Source organism: Aquarana catesbeiana, linkage group LG07, assembly GCF_042186555.1.
Source record: "Aquarana catesbeiana isolate 2022-GZ linkage group LG07, ASM4218655v1, whole genome shotgun sequence".
Classification (NCBI taxonomy): Eukaryota; Metazoa; Chordata; class Amphibia; order Anura; family Ranidae; genus Aquarana; species Aquarana catesbeiana.
Genome location: NC_133330.1, coordinates 290,572,353 through 290,592,880, shown reverse-complemented (window position 1 = coordinate 290,592,880; position 20,528 = coordinate 290,572,353). Strand labels below are relative to the sequence as shown.

The window sequence follows — 20,528 nt, the reverse complement described above, 5'->3', positions numbered from 1 at the left end:
TTATCCTGTAGTTTTTAAGATCAAAGATACAACTATGTTGGTGTCCCTTGTTAATTTTACATTGTATCTTTTTAAATGTAACTGCCTACTCCCAAACTGTCATTTGAAGTAAAACACATAGCCAAGTATTATTCTACACAATTTTTTTATTGTGCATTAAAAAAAGAAAACAAATAAAATTAGACATGCTATCTGCCAATAGAACTTAACCAAAAAGTGCATTCTATGCATCCAAAAATATAGAAAATATAACAAATCAAACCATTTATTCAACCAAAATAATAATGTCAAAGCAATAACTCCAAGGCCAATAATAAATAACACGTTATCTCCTCCGATTCCGCAACATATCTGGTTGACGAACGGCTGTTCAGAAACGAACTGAAAAGCACAAAATGAAAAGCGCAAAATGAAAAGCGTGAAATGAAAAGCACGAATCAACACTTGCCAAACTTCTACTAACACGAAATTAGCAGAAGGAGCCCAAAAGGTGGCGCTAAAGACCTGAAAAACCACGTAGTACGTCACTACGTTCATGTTTGTTGGCCGACAATTCCTTGCCATTTGTATGCAAGACAAGTCTGGGCCAACGCCTTTCAGACAAAATTCCATGGTTTTGTTGGCCAACAATCCGATCGTGTATATGAGGCTTAAGACACAAAGTATGTTACAGACTGGATTACCAGGTAAAAATTAAGGAAAATAAGCATAAAAAAAAAAATACTGCAGCCATCATATTCAAAGCTTGGCAATATGTTACATTTTGTTTTTGGATTGAATACTTCTTCTGAGTTTCTAGTATAGAGTAGGTCAGGCAGGCTAGAGGTTGGATAATTGAATTTTTGATGGAAAATACCATCACTCTATAAAAGGGAATTCCAGGCAAATAGCTAAATACACAATTTATCTGCCAAAAGATACTTAACTTGACTTATCCAATTTTGTGATTTATATATACTGTATGTCACAATGCACAACAAGGAAGGTGACATATTTATTTCATAGTACACCAATGTCGCTTCCAGGCACCTCATTGGAGAATGGATCAAACATCCTCACCTGTGTCAACTGAACAGGTTGTTGAAAATATTAAAGCTGACCTAGGAAACATTATAAAGATTGTTCTGGCTTTGATGTATGGCAATAATCTGTGATTTTTTCTAAATAGAATTACAAATCCTTTGGCAGGTAAAATGGTAAATATATATGTATTTCAACCAGGTAAGAACTTTTTTTTTCCCCTGAGGTTTACTTTAATGTTGCTTTGGAAATATAGGTAAATAATGATTTTCACAAAGAGTAGAAAAATGACAATGAAGATTTTAAACAATACACAATTTCCACAATATGGAGTGCTTATATATCAACAACAGAAAAAGTTAAGTTATCAATCAAAGGAAGAACAGAAGGTGTGTAGCCTCAAGCCCCATGTGAACTAAAGATGACACCCTCTAGAGCGCCGTTCTTTGGCATTTCTGAGGCTTATGAATTATTTTCGAACCTTATCGGTCCAACAATTGTCTTACAAAGTGACCCCATCAACTCAATATGGCTTATCATTTGCAGAAAATCAATTTGGATTGATGGAGTTCAGGGATCGCCCTCCACATATGGAAGAGAAGGTTCCCTCCAGGGGCAGGGATGTTCTATTTTCTGTTATTGGATCTGCGTATGTAGAATATTTCAAACACAAATAAGAGAGGAGAGAAAAGAGCAAGAAAGAGATGGGGAAGGAAAGAGAGGAGGGAAGGGGGAAGACCACGCACTCTGGCTCGTGTCACCCGAAGGCATACTAGTCGGGTATAATCCGGGGATCATTACTCAAGTATCTGATCCACAGACCCCAGACTTTTTCAAACACTTTCATTTTATCATTTAGAATTGCTGAGAGAATTTCATTTACCATGAGCCAGGAAAGCTTGTGCTTAGAGTGGTTGTAAACCCTTACAATCCACTTTTTACTACCCCGGATATCTCCTAAACCTGCACAGTTTAGGAGAAATCTCCTGTATCAGCATGTGCCGACGTCATCGGCACATGCACACTGAAGCAACGGCTCGTTCGTGACATTGCTTCAGCTGACGTGCCGTTACCGGCAGCTTCCGCACGCATGTGCGGGAGTGACGTCATCATGGCTAATCACAGCGCCGGAGCCCGCGATACCCGGAAATAACTCCGGGAGCGATGTTGCCGGCGGAGCAGTGTGCCGGGACCTCAGCGGGAGCTTTGATCTAAGGTGAGTATTTCATAATACTATGCATACTAGCTCATTGTGCCTTTGTCTTGCAGTTTTTTTTCAATTTTTATATTTTTTTGTAGTGGGTTTACAACCACTTTAAGCTGGTCAAATGGAATGGTAGCCGACTTCCAGTTTCTAGCTATGGTGATTTTAGCAGATACAAATATGAAAGTGAGGAGTTCATCTCTGGTTTTTTTGAGGCTTCATCCACCTTGCAACCCAACAGAGCATGTTTAGGAGATTTGGTTATATTGGTTTGAGTGAGGGTAGTAAACAATGATTTCTCATTTAAACGTCACATGATCATTATAAGAAAGATTACAGAATGTAAAACTGAATATACATAATGCTGCACATGCATATGCCTTACTCGTCTGCCAAAGTCAGAACCCTAAATATAAATGGTTTTATGAGTTTAACATTGCAGTGTATTTATTGTATTAAAATTACCTTTTGTTGCTTATTTCAAAATGACCACATTTTGTGACACTTCATATCCTTTTTCAGATATAACATTATGTAAAGTAGAAATATTTGAAAAATTAAAAAACTTTAAGATATACTAAATTATAAGTCCCATGTGTTCCGAACTTTCCAACACAGTTTTCTGCTGAGAATCTATAATTGAGGAAAATTACTTTTGGAACAGAGATTCCAGGTGCGTCTGGATTAACATAATTACTGGGAATAGGCTGGAATGTTTAGTATATTTACAGTGGAAGAACCACAGCAGCCATAATAGTCTGTTGTACAGCATGGGGCCCGATGCAGGTTCCCCATCTGTCTTATAGTCACGCAGCTCTTGTACTGTGGAGCTTTTGATCCCAAATCTTAGCAGCTTTTACTGAACATGTAATGGAAAAATTAGGCTACCTTCAATAAAAACATATTACCAGCAGAGAGATATATGTAAATGTTGACTTTTCATATCAAAGTCAAGCTTAGTTCTTCTTTTTTCTTTTTCCCTGTTAGTCCTGTTAGAGACAACTAGCCACTTTGTGAAATAGCAAGGCAAGAGAGGTGAGAGGGGACAAGGCCAGGCTCAACTTTTAAATTAAAAGTCAACATTTGTATATAATTTCAGCTGCCTACATCACTGTACCTGCTCATCGTTTTGAAATGCATATTTCATTGCATCCACCCTTTCCAAAAAGAGCATTTAAAGAGGAACTGCAGTCTGCTCACATAATTCGTAATAAAAACATCTTTGCCATTCTGAAGCTTCCCTCCAACCACTTTGCATATTATTTTATATATACTGTGATTCTGTACTTACCAAATATGCTGCAGAAATCTCCCTCCACTAAGTTTGGCTGCAGCCATTTTAACTGTGGGCAGCTGAAGCTGCTGCCTGTTCATTTCCTGGATTTATACAGACACACAGAGGCACACCTCCAGCTCTGCAGCTTTCATTGGCCCTCTTATGACTCATCCCCCCTCCCTTCCTGGCAAACTCTCAGTGAGAGAGAGAGAGCTGTGCATGATGTCATAAGCCTATTCTTTTTACCTGACAAGAAACAGGAAGTGGGCTGTGTAAGATATTTACTGGCAGAAAAAAATGTTTTACTATCCAAAGTTAAAACAACAAGGACAGAAGATTTAATAGATGAAAAGTTGAAAAAATGACTGAAGGTCCGCTTTAACTGCTTGCCGACTGGCTCACGCCAATATACGTCGGCAGAAGGGCACGTACAAGCAGATTAACGTACCTGTGCCTTTTAAAATGTGGCACTGTGGGCGCGCGCCCCCCGCCTCGACCTCCGTGAGTGTGATCGTGGGTCCCGCGGACCCGATGTCTGCAGGGATACCAGCGATCATCTCACAAAACAGGAGGGTTGGGACTTTAGATGAGGTGAGCAAAGAAGACCAGGGGGACAGTCAAAATTGCATAGACACTTTATTGATACATAGTAGTGCAATGACACAATTGGAGTTCAAGTGTAGATTGTAATAACAAGTCATATAGCAGTCACATCCTAACTGATACATGGCAGACATGGTAAACAGCCCCCAAATGGATGCAGGGAAAATAATCCTAATCTGGAAAAAATATTCACTAGAGTAACATAGAATCATAAAGTAATAAAAACTTGTAGATATATAATTGTCTGGTGCATGTCGTAAGCCCGACGCGTTTCGTGTATTGAACACTCTTCAGGGGCGATATAGCACCAGGGTCTACAAAGGAAAAGAACAGTGTGATAAAACGGTAAGGAAAAGCAAAAGAAAGAAAAAAAGATGAATAAAAAGGGGGGAAACAGAACCCCTAGTCTCCAAAGGGTACTCACATGCCACGCGATAGTGAATCTAAGGGGGTCCACGACTGCCGGCAGCCAAATAGCCCGGGCCCGGGAGCTGAGGGAGGAGCTCAAAGAGAGGGGCCGGGAGAGACTCAGACACAACACAAGGGTCCCCAGAGAGTAGTGGTTCACACTGGTAATTGGTGGGGATAGGGTCCTGAAGTAAAAAAGTAAAATATATAAGGTGTAGCCCCAAAATATGGCTGGGGCCCCTGCTTACAACAAAAAGTACAGAAATATCCCTGTGAAACCCCCCTTACCTAAGGATGGTGAGAAGTGGCCAACCGGAACTGACCCGGTGATCTACATGCTGCCTGAAAGCAGGTTAAGCCTGAATGAGAGCCCTATATACGGACAGTCCCCGCCCCAATCAGAGAAGAACTCCCCCCAGCATCACGCGGTGCAGGCACACATGCGGACAGGGGACTCCTCCAGTGCAGCGGCGACCGCTGCCCACAGCTGCTGGGGAGGCCGCCATCCACGTGTCTGCACGAGATGGAAAACACAGCGTCAAACGCCGTGACACTCACGCAGAGGTCACGTGCGTGACGAGGAGGCGTGATGCCGACGCTCAGCGGGAAGCCTGCCCCAAGGAGGACGAGGGGGGGAGGGGGGAGGGGGAGGGAGCGATCATCTCACGGAGAGGAAGAACGGGAAATGCTGATGTAAACAAGCATTCCCCATTCTGCCTAGTGACATTGTCACTGATCACCGCTCCCTGTAAGCGGGAGCAGTGATCATTGTCGTGTCACACATAGCCCCTCCCCCACACAGTTAGAATCACTCCTTAGGACACACTTAACCCCATCACTGCCCCCTAGTGGTTAACCCCTTCACTGCCAGTCACATTTACACATTTTTAATTGCACTGATCGCTGTATAAATGTGAATGGTCCCAAAATCACGCCAAAAGTGTCCGATCTGTCCGACATAATGTCGCAGTCACAATAAAAATCGCTGATCACCGCCATTACTAGTATAAAAAAAAAAAATATTAATAAAAATGCCATAAAACTATCCCCTATTTTGTAGACGCTATAACTTTTGCGCAAACCAATCAATATACGCTTATTGCGATTTTTTTACCAAAAATATGTAGAAGAATACGTATCGGCCTAAACTGAGGAAAGCAAATTTTTTTTATATCTTTTTTGGGGATATTTATTATAGCAAAAAGTAAAAAATAATGCATTTTTTTCAAAATTGTCACTATTTTTTTGTTTATAGCACAAAAAATAAAAACCGCAGAGGTGATCAAATACTACCAAAAGAAAGCTCTATTTGTGGGGAAAAAAGGACGTCAATTTTTTTTGGGAGCCACGTCGCACGACCGTCCAATTGTCAGTTAAAGCAACGCAGTGCCGAATCGCAAAAAGAGCTCTGGTCTTTGGGCAGCCAAATGGTCCGGGGCTTAAGTGGTTAAGTAGCCATTGAAGCACTATTTTTGGAAAGGGAACAGGTTAGCATAGCCTAGCCCTCAAGTCAGGGAAGCCAACTCCCTAGTAGCAAACTAAAACTCAATCCTAAAGACACAGATGTGGGATTTCAAATTAATAAAGATAAAAGAAGACAACTTATGGTACCTGCTGTATAAAGGATTTTTTTTTTGTTTTAAATGTTAACAGTTCACTTTATCCGATATATACTGTATATACTGTCTATATTTTCCAGAAGCATCTGTGAACCTGTGCTTAGAATCGGTCGGGACAATGTATTAAAAAAAAAAAGTTCCCCTTTAATAATACATTTTCTGCAAACCTCCGGGAAATATGTGGGTAAATCCAGCATAAGAACTGAAAGCAGAAAGGGTGCAAGGACTGCTGATAGGGGTCACAAAATATGCATGTCAGGTTCAGCTCAATTTGGACCTTTGAGACAGGTTCAACTTCTAGATTTTTTTTCTGCAACCCCACACAGCACCCTATGAGCTCCTCATTGTCTATTCAAATGCTGAGTAGGCACACCTTTCATATTCTGCACGCCAAATGTTAGGCCAATGGGTTGCTGCAGAAAGTATTTGTTTAGGATGGGGATCCCAGCGAGCACCCAAGGACATTGGAGAAAAGGACTGACACCTTACTGGTGGCTGCATATTATATTCATAGTATATTCTATTCCCCTATTCTGAGTAAAAATTGCACCTTTTGGTTTTAGGGGACAATAGGAGATGTGGGCAACCAAGAGGAAGCATAGAGGTGGAATTATGGGAGCATGAAGAAAGGCCCGGAGCATTACCGAAAGGTAATTCAGTGGAGGGCTGGCATGACAGGGGTTATTAGGCTTGAGGGAGAGTGAGAGTTAGCCCCGGTTCACACAGGGGTGACTTGTCAGGCAACCTAGTCGCCTGACAAGTAGCGTCCCATTCTGTGTAATGGAACCGTTCTAATCTTAGAAAAAGGTTCCTGTACAACATTGGGGGCGACTTGCATTGACTTCTATACAGAAATCGTTTTGCAAGTCGCCGCTGAGTCGTGTCCTGGGTCGCCTGAGGCAGTCGCGCTGTAAGTTGTGCTGCCTCAGTGTGAACCGACCCTAAAAGGAGGGTACATAGAGCAGGGGCTGGCAGTTCTGCATGGAGGGGGTGAAGCCGGGACAGGAAATCCGACTGAGATAAAGGGGATGGCACACACATGTACCATGAGGAGAGAGGGGAAGGAATTTAACACCCACCCGCCCTACAATTTTGGTGGACATTGTGTGTGTATATGGTGGGGGTATGGAGCGACCAAGGGGTTGGTTGTGGCAATTGGGGGGGGGCGCAAGGTCCTTTAAAGGCATATGAGCACATCAAAAAGGCATGGTGTAGGGACCCGTCTGAGGTACGGCTCCCAGTTGGTAAATGGGTACCTGCTAGTTGTCTCTGAGTCGGTGGTTCTGCGACTGGAGGCCAGAGAAGTGACTAGCAGGTACAGCTCTGGGTTATGCCTATTGGGATAATGGTTTTGTTGTTATCTATTGGGACCTTGTGCTACATTTTTTGTGATAAGACTGGATATATTAAAAAAAGGTTATTATGTTAACCATTATGGTATTATGTTATATTTTATATTTTGGTTAATAAAATGGCTGCTATGGCCAATTCACTCCATTTCAATGTTGCGTGGTTATTAGAGTGAGGGGTGGGGTTATTGGTATAGTAGGTTGCAAGCCATAGAAAATGTATAGTAATAGGTAAGCATATATTAGTTACCATGCGAAACAAGTCCACTCTCCTTTCTTATTTTTTTTTTTTTTCAAATTAATCAACTAAAGATATCTGGTGAAATTATCAAGAGAACAGCTTGTCAAATTATCTTTTTCCTTTAGGTATAATGCTGGGCCGCATGGGCACAAGCGGAGTTCCTGTTGTCAGCTTCTGTCAGTGCTTAAATGAGTCTGTTATGAAGATTGTAGCTGTTTCTGTTTGGTGAGTCTGATGGTCTTTTTATCTGTATGAGGAGGGGTACATAATAAAATGGGTCTGGGTTTAATTCCCAAATAGAATACTGTCTGCACAAATCATCTTCCCATGTGTGTGTGTTTCTTTCTCCCACAGTCAAAACATGTTCCTCTAGGTTAAACAGCATTCTTTTAAATTGTCTATAGTGTATCAGGCTCATTGAGTTCTGAGGTCCTTGGAGGTAGAGACACTTTTCCAAACAGAACATCGTTTACTCTGATGGGATCATGTAGATGGTGGATGACTGTGTACCATGTAGTGTGTATGGAACCAGTGACAAATCTATAGGGATAGACAATATTTTAAGATGATTCCAGGGTCTCTCTGTGGGCCTAGCTTGCATAGCATGAGCGAAAATAAGGCCATTAGCGATTTAACCAGAGGGGCAATGATTCTATCAAAAGAGAAACATGGAATCAACAGCACACCAATCTGCCTCCTCTTATTTCAGGGCTGAAAGGTGAATTCGATGTGAGAACACATTCACAGGGAGGCTAGAAAATAGCATAGCAGATAGAAAATGATTAGTGTTGTAGGCTAGAAGGCACATGCATCTAGAGCAGGGGTATTGAAATAAAATTCATCCAATCAGTAAAATGTTCATCCAGCAGATGTCCGAATTACATTTTTGTGCGATGACTTAGATCCTTCACATCACTTCACAGCCCTCTCCTCCTATGTCACCATCATGTTCTTACATCAGTCCACAGTCCCCCGCATACCACAGTTTACCCTTCACATTAGCACCAGTTCACATGTATGTGGCTCTGCGTGGCATAGGTGGCATTTGAATGGGCTGCTGTGTCTGTGTTTTCTGCTGGGAAAAGTCACCTGGCACCTTTTTTTAAAAATGTGGCCGCATGGAAACTGCATGGTGATTTCGCAGGAAACTGCAGTATGTATGTCAGTGCGTTTAAGAGTTAATGGTACCCCCGCACATTTTCTGTTCAGCACCTTGCATGCGCATGATTTACACACACTCCCGCACTCACATATGTGAATGAGCATTAGCGCCCTCTGTTCCTTTCACATGCCTCCCCCACCACAGCACTGCCCCTCTTTACATATCCCCACACAAACACCACTGCCCCTTCACATTTCCACACAACTCTGCTCCCTTCACATCCCACCACAGCACTGCCCCCCTTCACATCGCCCCCCCCCCCCCACAGCGCTTCCCCCTTCACATCTCCCTCCCACAGCACTGCACCCCTTCACATCTCCCCCCACAGCACTGACCCCCTTCATCCTCCCCCTCCACAACACTGCCCCCTTCACATCCCCCCACAGCATGGCCACCTTTTACATCACCCCCCATACACATATCACTGCCTCCCTTTACATCCACCACCCCACAGCACTGCCTTAAATTACATCTCCCCCTCTTCACATCACCTGCCCACAGCACTACCCCCATCACATCTTCCTCCCACAGCACTGCCCCATCACATCTCCCCCTTCCCAAAGCACTGTCCCTTCACATCCCCCCCAAAGCACTGCCCCCTTCACATCTCCCCTTCACAGCACTGCCCGCTTCACATCTCCCCCCACAGCACTGCACCCCTTCACATCTCCCCCCCCACAGCACTGCCCCCCTTCACATCTCCCCCCACAGCACTGCACCCCTTCACATCTCCCCCCACAGCACTGCACCCCTTCACATCTCCCCCCCCACAGCACTGCCCCCCTTCACATCCTTCCCCTCCACAACACTGCCCCGTTCACACCCCCCCACAGCACTGCCACCCTTTACATCATCCCCCATACACATATCACTGCCTCCCTTTACATCCCCCACCCCACAGCACTGCCTTCCATTACATCTCCCCCTTTTCACATCTCCCCCACAGCACTGCCCCCTTCATCCTTCTACTCCACAACACTGCCCCTTCACATCTCCCCCCCCCAACACAGCACTGCCACCTTCACATCCTTCCCCTCCACAACACCGCCCCCCTTCACAACCCCCCCCACAGCACTGCCACCCTTTACATCATCCCCCATACACATATCACTGCCTCCCTTTACATCCACCACCCCACAGCACTGCCTTCCATTACATCTCCCCCTCTTCACATCTCCTGCCCACAGCACTGCATCCCATCACATCTTCCCCCCACAGCACTGTCCCCATCACATCTCCCCCTTCCCAAAGCACTATCCCTTTACATCTCGCCCCACAGCACTGCCCCCCTTCACATCCCCCCCACATCACATTTTCCCCAACAGCACTGCCCCCATTACATCGCTCCCCTAAAGCGCTGCTCCGTCACATCTTCCCCTCCACAGCACTTTTCCCCTTCACATTTCACATCTCCCCACCACAGCACTGCCCCCCTTCACAACCCCCCCCAGCACTGCCCCCCTCATCCTTCGCCTCCACAACACTGCCCCCTTCACATCCCCTCACAGCACTGCCCCCCTTCACATCTCACATCAGGTGGGGTACTGATGATGGATGAGAAGACGTGTCAGAATAGGAGTTCCAATTAATCGCCCAAGGTGTTTGAGGTCAGGGCTCTGTGCAGACCACTTGAGTTCCATCACACCAAACTCATCCAACTGTGTCTTTATGGAGCTGGCTTTGTCAACAGGGGCACAGCAATGCTGGAATGGAAATGGGCTTTCCCAAACTGTTGCCATAAAAATGCACAAATGTCTACAATGTCTTTGTATTCTGTAGCATTAGCTGTGCCTTTCATTGGAAACACCTTAATGCACTCATTTGAAAGGGTTTCCACATATGTTTGGCCATGAAGTGTATATTAAAGAATGAATCAGTAGTGTAAGTGCTAAAAACTGTGGGCCGACTAACACAGTGAGTCCTTTATATCCTACAGGTACTTTCCATTTGGGATTGTCTTCCTTATTGCAGGCAAGATCCTGGAGATGGATGACCCTACAGCTATTGGAAAGAAGCTTGGATTTTATGCCATCACTGTGGTGTGTGGCCTTGTGGTACACGGTCTCTTCATCCTCCCTCTTATGTACTTGTTTATCACCAAGAAGAACCCAATTGTCTTTATTCGAGGGGTGCTGCAGGCTCTGCTTATAGCATTAGCAACATCCTCCAGGTAATTCTTGTTGGGATTATTATTGATTCATATTCATAAGTTACATATGACATTTTTATACTGGTAACAAATTTAGTTGCACTGATTTTTCACATTGTGCATTGTTGTGCCTTTTCAGTTCTGCCACTCTGCCAATCACATTCAAGTGTCTGCTAGAGAACAATCACATAGACAGGCGGATTGCCAGATTTGTGCTGCCTGTGGGTGCCACCATTAATATGGATGGGACAGCTCTGTATGAAGCAGTGGCGGCTATCTTTATAGCACAAGTCAACAACTATGAGCTGGATTTTGGTCAGATCATTACCATCAGGTGAGTTAGAATCACTTACTGTGGAATCATAGCAACCCTGGTGCATTTTCTACTCCCATTGATCGCGAACCCTAAGGCATTGTATATTCCCACAGACACCGGGGCATTTTCTACACCCACTAATTACAGTCTGTCCCCTAAAATCTAAAGGACAGTGAACTGACCCTTTATTTGAAAAGTTTGTGGACCTCTCTGGAGGGTCAAAATCTGGGAGTAATTTATCCTTACAGAACCACTACACTATTCAGACCCTGGGCCACCTAATTGGTTAAAACAAAGGAAACCTGTCATGAGAAAAACATAGAGGAACAACTAACATTTCTAGATTGCAGGGTTTTGCTCAGGCAATGTACCCCTTGCTTGTTCTCTTTTCCAGTATTTTGATTTATTGTAACATGGAAATTCAGTGTGACTTCTAAACATTCAACATGGATAACCATTTCAGTTCATCTGACGCTCTGCAGTTGAGGATGGAAATAGTTGTGCAACCCAAACTGCCTGTGTAAAAGCAGCTTTACCACTATATAATTAGATTGCTATAGTGCTGTATTGTTCTTATGGTCTGAAAAAAGATGTACATCATAATTTACATTACACATTTGTTCTCTGCATCCCAGTATCACAGCTACAGCAGCCAGTATAGGGGCAGCAGGGATACCTCAAGCTGGACTGGTGACTATGGTCATTGTGCTCACCTCTGTTGGCCTACCCACTGATGACATCACTCTAATCATTGCAGTTGACTGGGCACTGTGAGTATAATGTGTTTAAATGCACTATTTATGTTCCCTAGCAAAATTGTCTTTACCAAGAGTATGCCTTGTTTTCACAGCTGAGACTATTCCACTGTTCTGCAGCTAATTAGAAGTATTCACTTTCCATTTTACGTGTTGTTTCTTTTTTTTTTCTATAAGTTATAAAATGTATAAACATACTAAGTCGTACAAACTCAAACTTTACTAAAAGTGTTATGTATTAGGTTGGGTCAGTTTAGAAAAATATATATCAATTTTATTGAATAAACCCAAGTCAGGGCTCAGTGCTTCTGGCCAGTAATGTGACATGCTGGGTTCTCTTCAGTTCTCTGGTCTTCTCTTGGTGGTTGGTGGTCCTGGGTGATACAGAAAGTGGCATTTATGTGATTACACCAGTGCCCCTTCTGCATCAACACACTGAGAGTACAGCACACTGTGATGATGCCCTCTTAAGGGGCAGGGCCATGGCGCCCTGCGTTCTCAGTCTGTCCTCAGTCTCTTAGGTTGAGTGAAATTGTCTAATGGCAGAGAAGAGGTACTGTAGGGGGCAGCTCTCATATTTTTGGTGAGATTTGCAGCCAGAAAGCATTTGTTCCTTTGTTTAACCATCCAGACATTAAAAAAATGCTCAGAGTTGAGCTTCAATGTTGAGCTTTAATATTTGAAAAGAGCTTGATAAGGTAATACACTAGCACAGGGGAATACTATGTTTATTCAAAGATAACATCCAGATATGAATGTTATGTATGTATTAAAAGTGAGGTGCTGTACTTTTGATACATTTATCTTGATAGATGTGAGAAACAGATATTACTGTTAGCTGCAACCAGGGGGTAATTTCACATTTATTTCAATTTTTAATTCATTGCACAGGTTGCATAGAGAATTTTATTCAAAATATTTTTATCAGCATTATTTATTTTTGCCGTAAGAGCATGGAAACAAATATTTTGGTAGATTTTTTACCAGGACAACATCTAAACATAACAAGAATGACAGCCATTTTATGAGCTTAATAATAAGTATTTGGGAACCACACTCGCCACCCTGTGTGAGGCACAATTTGGTGCCTTAACTCACTAGCATCCTTGAGGCCTATTGTCCTGTCCCCTACTGCCAACATCCATGTATCCTTTTTCTGAAGGTAGATTCTTGCATACTGCTAGGCACACCCCCTTTTCCCACGTGACAGTGATCAAGCCTTGCTATTGGTCACTCATACACTAAGAAATCCATTGTAGGAGGGCAAGGGAACAGTCGAATGTTCTCGTGTACCAAAATAAACCCAACAGCAATGGGGAATGAAGCAGTGGGCAATGGTGCTACTAGTAAGGTAAAGCAACTCTGTCAAAAAGGTGGCATATATGTTCCAATGCCAATACCCTGTAAAGAAAGGGGGCTTAGGATTTTTTCCTTACCTCTCTGGCAGGTGGTGAGTCAAATCTTTGCTCTCTTGTAGGCCACTATATAACCTTTCCAGGTAGGCTGGATAGAATTTCACCCGTTGTCTGCTTTGGTTCCTCTTGTCAACCCCTATGTCACTACAGGACACTACAGTGATGGTTGAAGTTGGAAGGAGGAACCACAGTAGCCGTAGCAGAAGACACTATCTGGCACATCTAAAAGTGTCAAAAAATAGTGGTGCCCCAAGCTCTTCAAGAGGGCAAAAATTCCCCTCACCGTCTGCCAGAGAGGTGAGAATAAAGCACCTTCTATCATAAGATATCTTTGGTGAAACATTTTTCATCCCTTGACAGAGTTGCTTTAAGGCACCAGAGAATGCCTAGTACACAGTGGGCAGGGAAGGGGTTGGTTTTTGTGGTTTGATACAGACTACAGACAGACACAGCACATCCTTGACCCTAAGGCCCGGTTCACACTAGTGGGATGCGAGAACTCTGCAAATCCAGTGCGGGTTCCCGTGTTACACCTGAATCGCACAATAGTTCACACTGAAATTTGTGATCCGCTGCAGGTATCAATGTAAAGTTAATGACACCCCTAGATCCGTTCGCAGATCGCAGTGCGAACTGTGAAATGGTGCAGGAATCGGATCGCATGGGTGTAAACACCCATGCGATCCGATTCCAGTGCAAACCAAAAAAAAGGTCCTGCACTATTTTGATGTGAATGCGATGTGATTTCAGCCATACAGAAAGAGTTGGGAAATCCAAAATGTTTGAGATATAGTCTGATGCAGCGTACACACGAGCGGACTTTTCTATCGGACTGGTCTGACGGACCGAGTCCGGCGGACAATCTAATCATGTGTGGGCTTCATCGGACCTTCAGCGGACTTTTCCAGTCGAAAATCTGACGGACTTTAGATTTGAAACATGCTTCAAATCTTTCCGACGGACTGAAGTCCGGTCGAAAAATCTGCTCCTCTGTATGCTAGTCCGACGGACCAAAATTCACGCTAGGGCAGCTATTGGCTACTGGCTATCAACTTCCTTATTTTAGTCCGGTCGTACGTCATCACGTACGAATCCATCGGACTTTGGTGTGATCGTGTGTAGGCAAGTCCGTTCGTTCAAAAGTCCATCGGAAGTCCTTCAAAAGTCAGTCGAAAGTCAGTTGGAAAGTCCGTCGGACCGGTCCGTTCGAAAAGTCCACCCGTGTGTACGCGTCGTAAGTTCCTCCTGTTTCCCTGGGACAGGAAATGAAAGCAAATCTTTGACAGACACAGGAAAAAAAATACAAATAAAAGGGTCTTAACCATTCCCTACTCTATGCATAATTGAAAAATCCAAATTTTCATTTACTTAAACCTTAAGGCTGGGTTCACACTGCCGCATGGAGCGACTCACAGCAGGGGGTCCGGTGCATCCCTGTTCACCGTTTCAGGTCCGGTCTGATTTTCAGTCCGAATTTTTGGCTGAATAAGGACCTGAAACGGACCAGAAGACGCACAGGACTACTGTGCAAGTCGCACTGTCGCCGCTCCATAGAGAGCCGGTCACAGTCTCCTGACATGCGAATTGAATGCGGAGAAAACCACATCCAATTCGCAGTAGTTTGAACCCAGCCTTAAGATTTTAAAGACTCCAAGCGCACTGGGCTTAAAAAAACACCAGTTCCCTTGGCAGAGAAAAAAGAAAAAATGTTCATACACAGCGTTTTTGTAAAGGAGTTTAGGAGAGCTTAGGGGGGTTTAGTGGTTTTCCAGAAAGCTCCAATCAAAAACGCAAACCAGAAGGGCCTTTTTTTTCCAGTTTCCAAATGCTGAACTTAAACTATGGCTCGCTCTAATCATCCTAATGTGCATGGACACATAAGAAAACAATGAGCTGCTTCTACAGGCAAAACACAAAACTCCTGTAGAAGCATCAATTTTGTAAACCAGTGTGCATGGATCCTTACAGTGAAATAGTGGTATAGTTAGTTTAGAATCTGACAGGTTAACTTCAGGAAGTAAAAAAAAAAAACATCTGCAGTGTGTCAGTGTGCTTGACAACAGTATTTTACAAGTGTTTCTATAGTGTGGACAATTACATATTGTGTATTCACATCAGTCTCTGACCTCAAGTAGCTTACAATCTAAGATCCCAATCTCACATGCATACTTACACATACTAGGGCCAGTTTACATAGGAATTAATTATCCTACCAGTATATATATTGGAGATAACCCACACAAGCATAGGGAGACCACTATGACCTGATCTATCTAGAAACAGAGATTTGCTTTAAAGCGGAGTTCCGCGGGAAAAAAAAAAACATTTTGAAGTCAGCAGCTACAAATACTGCAGCTGCTGGCTTTTAAAATAAGGACACTTACCTGTCCAGGGCGCCTGCGATGTCCTCACTCAAAGCCGACCCGTCCCTCGCCCCCGGGGGCAGGCGTGGGCATCTTCAGTAAAGGAATCAGGAAGCCTTGCGCCTTCACATCCTGGTTCCCTACTGCGCATGAGCGAGTCGCGCTGCGTGTTCTGAATGGTCCCTGCTGTCTTCTGGGACCTGTGTGTCTCCCAGAAGACAGCGGGGGGACAGAGGAGGCCGAACATGGCGTAGTTCGCCGCAGATTCTGCGTCGCTCTTTCGCCGGAAGTGGGAGCAAATACCTGTATTGGGTATCTGCTCCCCCCTGAAAGGTGCCAAATGTGACACTGCGTGGGATGGGGGGAGACCGGATCAGTGGAAGTTCCATTTCTGGGTGGAACTCCGCTTTAAGAAGTATTCTCCAAGCTGCATTTTTTTTTTTTTTTACAGATAGTCTACTGACTGGAATGGTACCAGCTGATTGGAGAAAAGCCAATGTAGCACCAATATTTAAAAAGGGCCCAAAATACATCCCTGGGAATTACAGACCCGTTAGCCTAACATCAATAGTATGTAAACTCTTGGAGGGGATGATAAGGGACTATATACAAGATTTTAGTAATAAGAACGGTATCATTAGCAGTAATCAGCATGGATTCATGAAGAATCGTTCTTGCCAAACCAATCTATTAACCTTCTATGAGGAGGTGAGTTGCCATCTAGATAAAGGAAGGCCCGTAGATGTGGTGTATCTGGATTTTGCAAAAGCATTTGACACAGTTCCCCATAAACGTTTACTGTACAAGATAAGGTCCATTGGCATGGACCATAGGGTGAGTACATGGATTGAAAACTGGCTACAAGGGCGAGTTCAGAGGGTGGTGATAAATGGGGAGTACTCGGAATGGTCAGGGGTGGGTAGTGGGGTTCCCCAGGGTTCTGTGCTGGGACCAATCCTATTTAATTTGTTCATAAACGATCTAGAGGATGGGATAAACAGTTCAATCTCTGTATTTGCAGACGATACTAAGCTAAGCAGGGCAATAACTTCTCCGCAGGACGTGGAAACCTTACAAAAAGACCTGAACAAATTAATGGGGTGGGCGACTACATGGCAAATGAGGTTCAATGTAGAAAAATGTAAAATAATGCATTTGGGTGGCAAAAATATGAATGCAATCTATACACTGGGGGGAGAACCTCTGGGGGAATCTAGGATGGAAAAGGACCTGGGGGTCCTAGTAGATGATCGGCTCAGCAATGGCATGCAATGCCAAGCTGCTGCTAACAAAGCAAACAGAATATTGGCATGCATTAAAAGGGGGATCAACTCCAGAGATAAAACAATAATTCTCCCGCTCTACAAGACTCTGGTCCGGCCGCTCCTAGAGTATGCTGTCCAGTTCTGGGCACCAGTCCTCAGGAAGGATGTACTGGAAATGGAGCGAGTACAAAGAAGGGCAACAAAGCTAATAAAGGGTCTGGAGGATCTTAGTTATGAGGAAAGGTTGCAAGCACTGAACTTATTCTCTCTGGAGAAGAGACGCTTGAGAGGGGATATGATTTCAATTTACAAATACCGGACTGGTGACCCCACAATAGGGTTAAAACTTTTTCACAGAAGAGAGTTTAACAAGACTCGTGGCCACTCATTAAAATTAGAAGAAAAGAGGTTTAACCTTAAACTACGTAGAGGGTTCTTTACTGTAAGAGCGGCAAGGATGTGGAATTCCCTTCCACAGGCGGTGGTCTCAGCGGGGAGCATTGATAGCTTCAAGAAACTATTAGATAAGCACCTGAATGACCGCAACATACAGGGATATACAATGTAATACTGACACATAATCACACACATAGGTTGGACTTGATGGACTTGTGTCTTTTTTTCAACCTCACCTACTATGTAACTATGTAACTATGTAAGAGCAGACATCTCTTTTTAATGCCCATTTTTTTATGTCCAATTACATGCACAAATGTGTGAAAAGGTCTTTATCTAATACAAGTCTATGCAACAGTCATGTGCTTTTGTCATGCATAGCTTCATATGTTCTTGTGTAAACAGAAAAATGCAGCATGCATTTAGCTTGCATTTGAGAACAGTTTGAGATGCTTATTAGTTCCTTCACAAATGCATTTGACTTGTAGCTGACCTCCTCCTTCTAAGCTGCTTCATGCTTTGGCATTCACATTGACTTGTATGGAGAGAAAAGCAGTTCTAAAATGAACAAAAGCCTACAGCAATTGGCTATAGTTATGGCAGGGGTGTCCAAACTTTTTTCAAAGAGGGCCAGATTTGATAAAGTGAACATGCGTGAGGGCCGACCATTTTGCCTGACATTCTCTGAACCATTAAAATTAAATGCAAATTAACTAATACACTGCCTAACAGGAATTCTCTTGCCTTTGTGGCTGTGTGTGGTGAAGAGATGATCTTGGGCATGTTATTTGGATATACCATATTTATCGGCGTATAAGACGCACCTTCACTTTAAGAGGGAAGTTTCAGGAAAAAAACTTAAATTTGAAATAAAGAACTGTGAAGCAAAATAAGGGTCAGTGCCCATCAATACAGCCTGATCAGTGCCCATCTGCAGCCTCACCATTGACATGAAAGCAGCCTCACCATTGATATGACAGCAGCCTCTGAATTCAGCCTCACCATTGCCATCAGTGCAGCCTGATCGATGCCCATCTGCAGCCTTGGAGGGGACAGGGAGGGGGGCGGGACGAGCGCCAACAGATTACATACAGGAGAATCTCCTGTTTACTCTACCTGTTTACAAAGTCCCACCTCCTATGATAGACAGAACAGTCGTCCAATGCCAGCCCAGGAGATGGGACTTCATATACAGAGGCCGTCGAGTAAACAGGAGATTCTCCTGTAAGTAATCTGACGGCACTCGTCCTGCCCCCTCCCTGTCCCCTCCGAGGCTGCCAGAACGATAAATACGGTATATATCTTTTGTGGCCCCCTAACGAATCCCTGAGCGCCGCTCGGGGATTCGTTGGGGGCCACAAAAGATATATATATCCAAATTACCAGTGGAGTCGCATTAAACCGGAAAGTAGGCCGCAATTGGCCTGCAGGCGAGACTTTGGAAATGCCTGAGCTATGGCTATTTGGTCTACGGAAATCTTGGTAAAGTATTTACCTGTGTTAAAAGGATATAGCTTGGGTCTATTGTTTGCAATACATTTCATAATTTAAATGAAAGAATTCTCAATGTTACTTTGCACAATTCTTTCCCTTATTTCTCCCAAACCAGGACACATGACTTTTTCAGGCTTTGGCTTTCATCTATAAATTCTTGCCAATTTAAAAGAATAGTTTTAAAGAAGAGACTGATCTTAAAAATGAAGTGAGGGAGACACTGCCAAAAGATCAGACTAGTGATAAATGTGGGAGAACAGGATTTGGAGAATAACCACCAGTATTGTATTTTTATCTATCTAGAGACAGATTCCGGACCATGATTAATGTGCTTGGAGATGCATTAGCAGCGGGAATCATGGCGCATATCTGCAGAAAAGATTTTGCAAAGCAGAGTGATGAGGTAAAAGTAAACACTGTACCAATTTCTCTATGGTAAGGTATAGCTAAGATGTTGTGTAACAATTTAAAGAGACCTTGTCATTGGGAGAAAGATGGTAAACAGTTGAAGATATGAGGCACAGGAGACCTAGGAAGGTCTTGTAGACTGGTACAAGTTCCCATGTGACAATGTCTCTTTACATTTTAATACCAACCAATTTTTAGCTTTGTCTGATGTACAGTATAAAGAACTATGTTACCACTGTATATTAAGATAAACTCCAGGCAAATATGATAAAAACTTCATTTAATCCAGGTATTTACTGGAAAATCATGACATTTGTATTAAGGCTCGATTCACATCTATGCATGTTGCTTTTGAGTGTTTTTGGAGTTTTTTTTGTGATGCTTGCCACGTTTTTGAGCAGCGTTTTTGCACGTTTTTTTTTTTTTTTTTTACATTTTTTTTTAGACTGTATACAGTTAAAAAAAAAAAAAAACGCCAAAAACGCTGCAAAAACGCTGCACTTGCGTTTGTGATGCTGGTCCATTAAATTCTATTACATGCAAAATGCTGCATTTTGCATGAAAAAAAGTCCCTGACCCTTTCCAAAGATGCAGAGGTACAAAAAGGCATTGATGTGAACATGTTCCATAGGAACCCATGTTAAACAATTCCCATGCATTTCTGCAAAATGCAAAATGCATCAAAAAACGCACTAGTGTGAATGGAGCCTTACAGAGAAATGGCATACGTTTCCTTATCTTTGTTGATATTAGCCTTTTAGAATCCCCTGCACACCTGCAATCAGGCTGGAAGGAAGGGTCAGCACTCAGGCTCTATTGCTTTGACTGTGAATGTGTTTATAGGAAAGAATTAAAAATGACATCTGCATTTGCTGCTGTAGTGTTGTCTACCTTTATTGTCCAATCACAGGAGGAAAAAGGGGGGGACCAGACTGTATTATCCAGAAACAGTGTGGTCTTCAGAGAGGTCCAGTACCTGGCTGCAGTGTCTTGCATCGGTTTCTAAGCTGCAGGACTGGCTTAACAAAATTCCAAATCCTTTGGCAGATAAAACTGCTCACATATATGCATTGCAGCGCTATACT

General features: G+C 43.4%; 1 protein-coding gene across 1 annotated transcript in view; it reads left to right on the top strand.

Moving 5' to 3' along the window:
- The window catches only part of SLC1A7 (solute carrier family 1 member 7), a 122,126-nt gene that overhangs the window by 94,794 nt on the left and 6,804 nt on the right, over positions 1–20,528 (top strand). Inside the window, exons 6-10 of the mRNA XM_073593514.1 lie at positions 7,846–7,945; positions 10,819–11,052; positions 11,171–11,365; positions 11,983–12,117; positions 19,339–19,438. Of these exons, the coding sequence (XP_073449615.1) occupies positions 7,846–7,945; positions 10,819–11,052; positions 11,171–11,365; positions 11,983–12,117; positions 19,339–19,438 (764 nt within the window). The remainder of the gene's footprint in view (positions 1–7,845; positions 7,946–10,818; positions 11,053–11,170; positions 11,366–11,982; positions 12,118–19,338; positions 19,439–20,528) is intronic.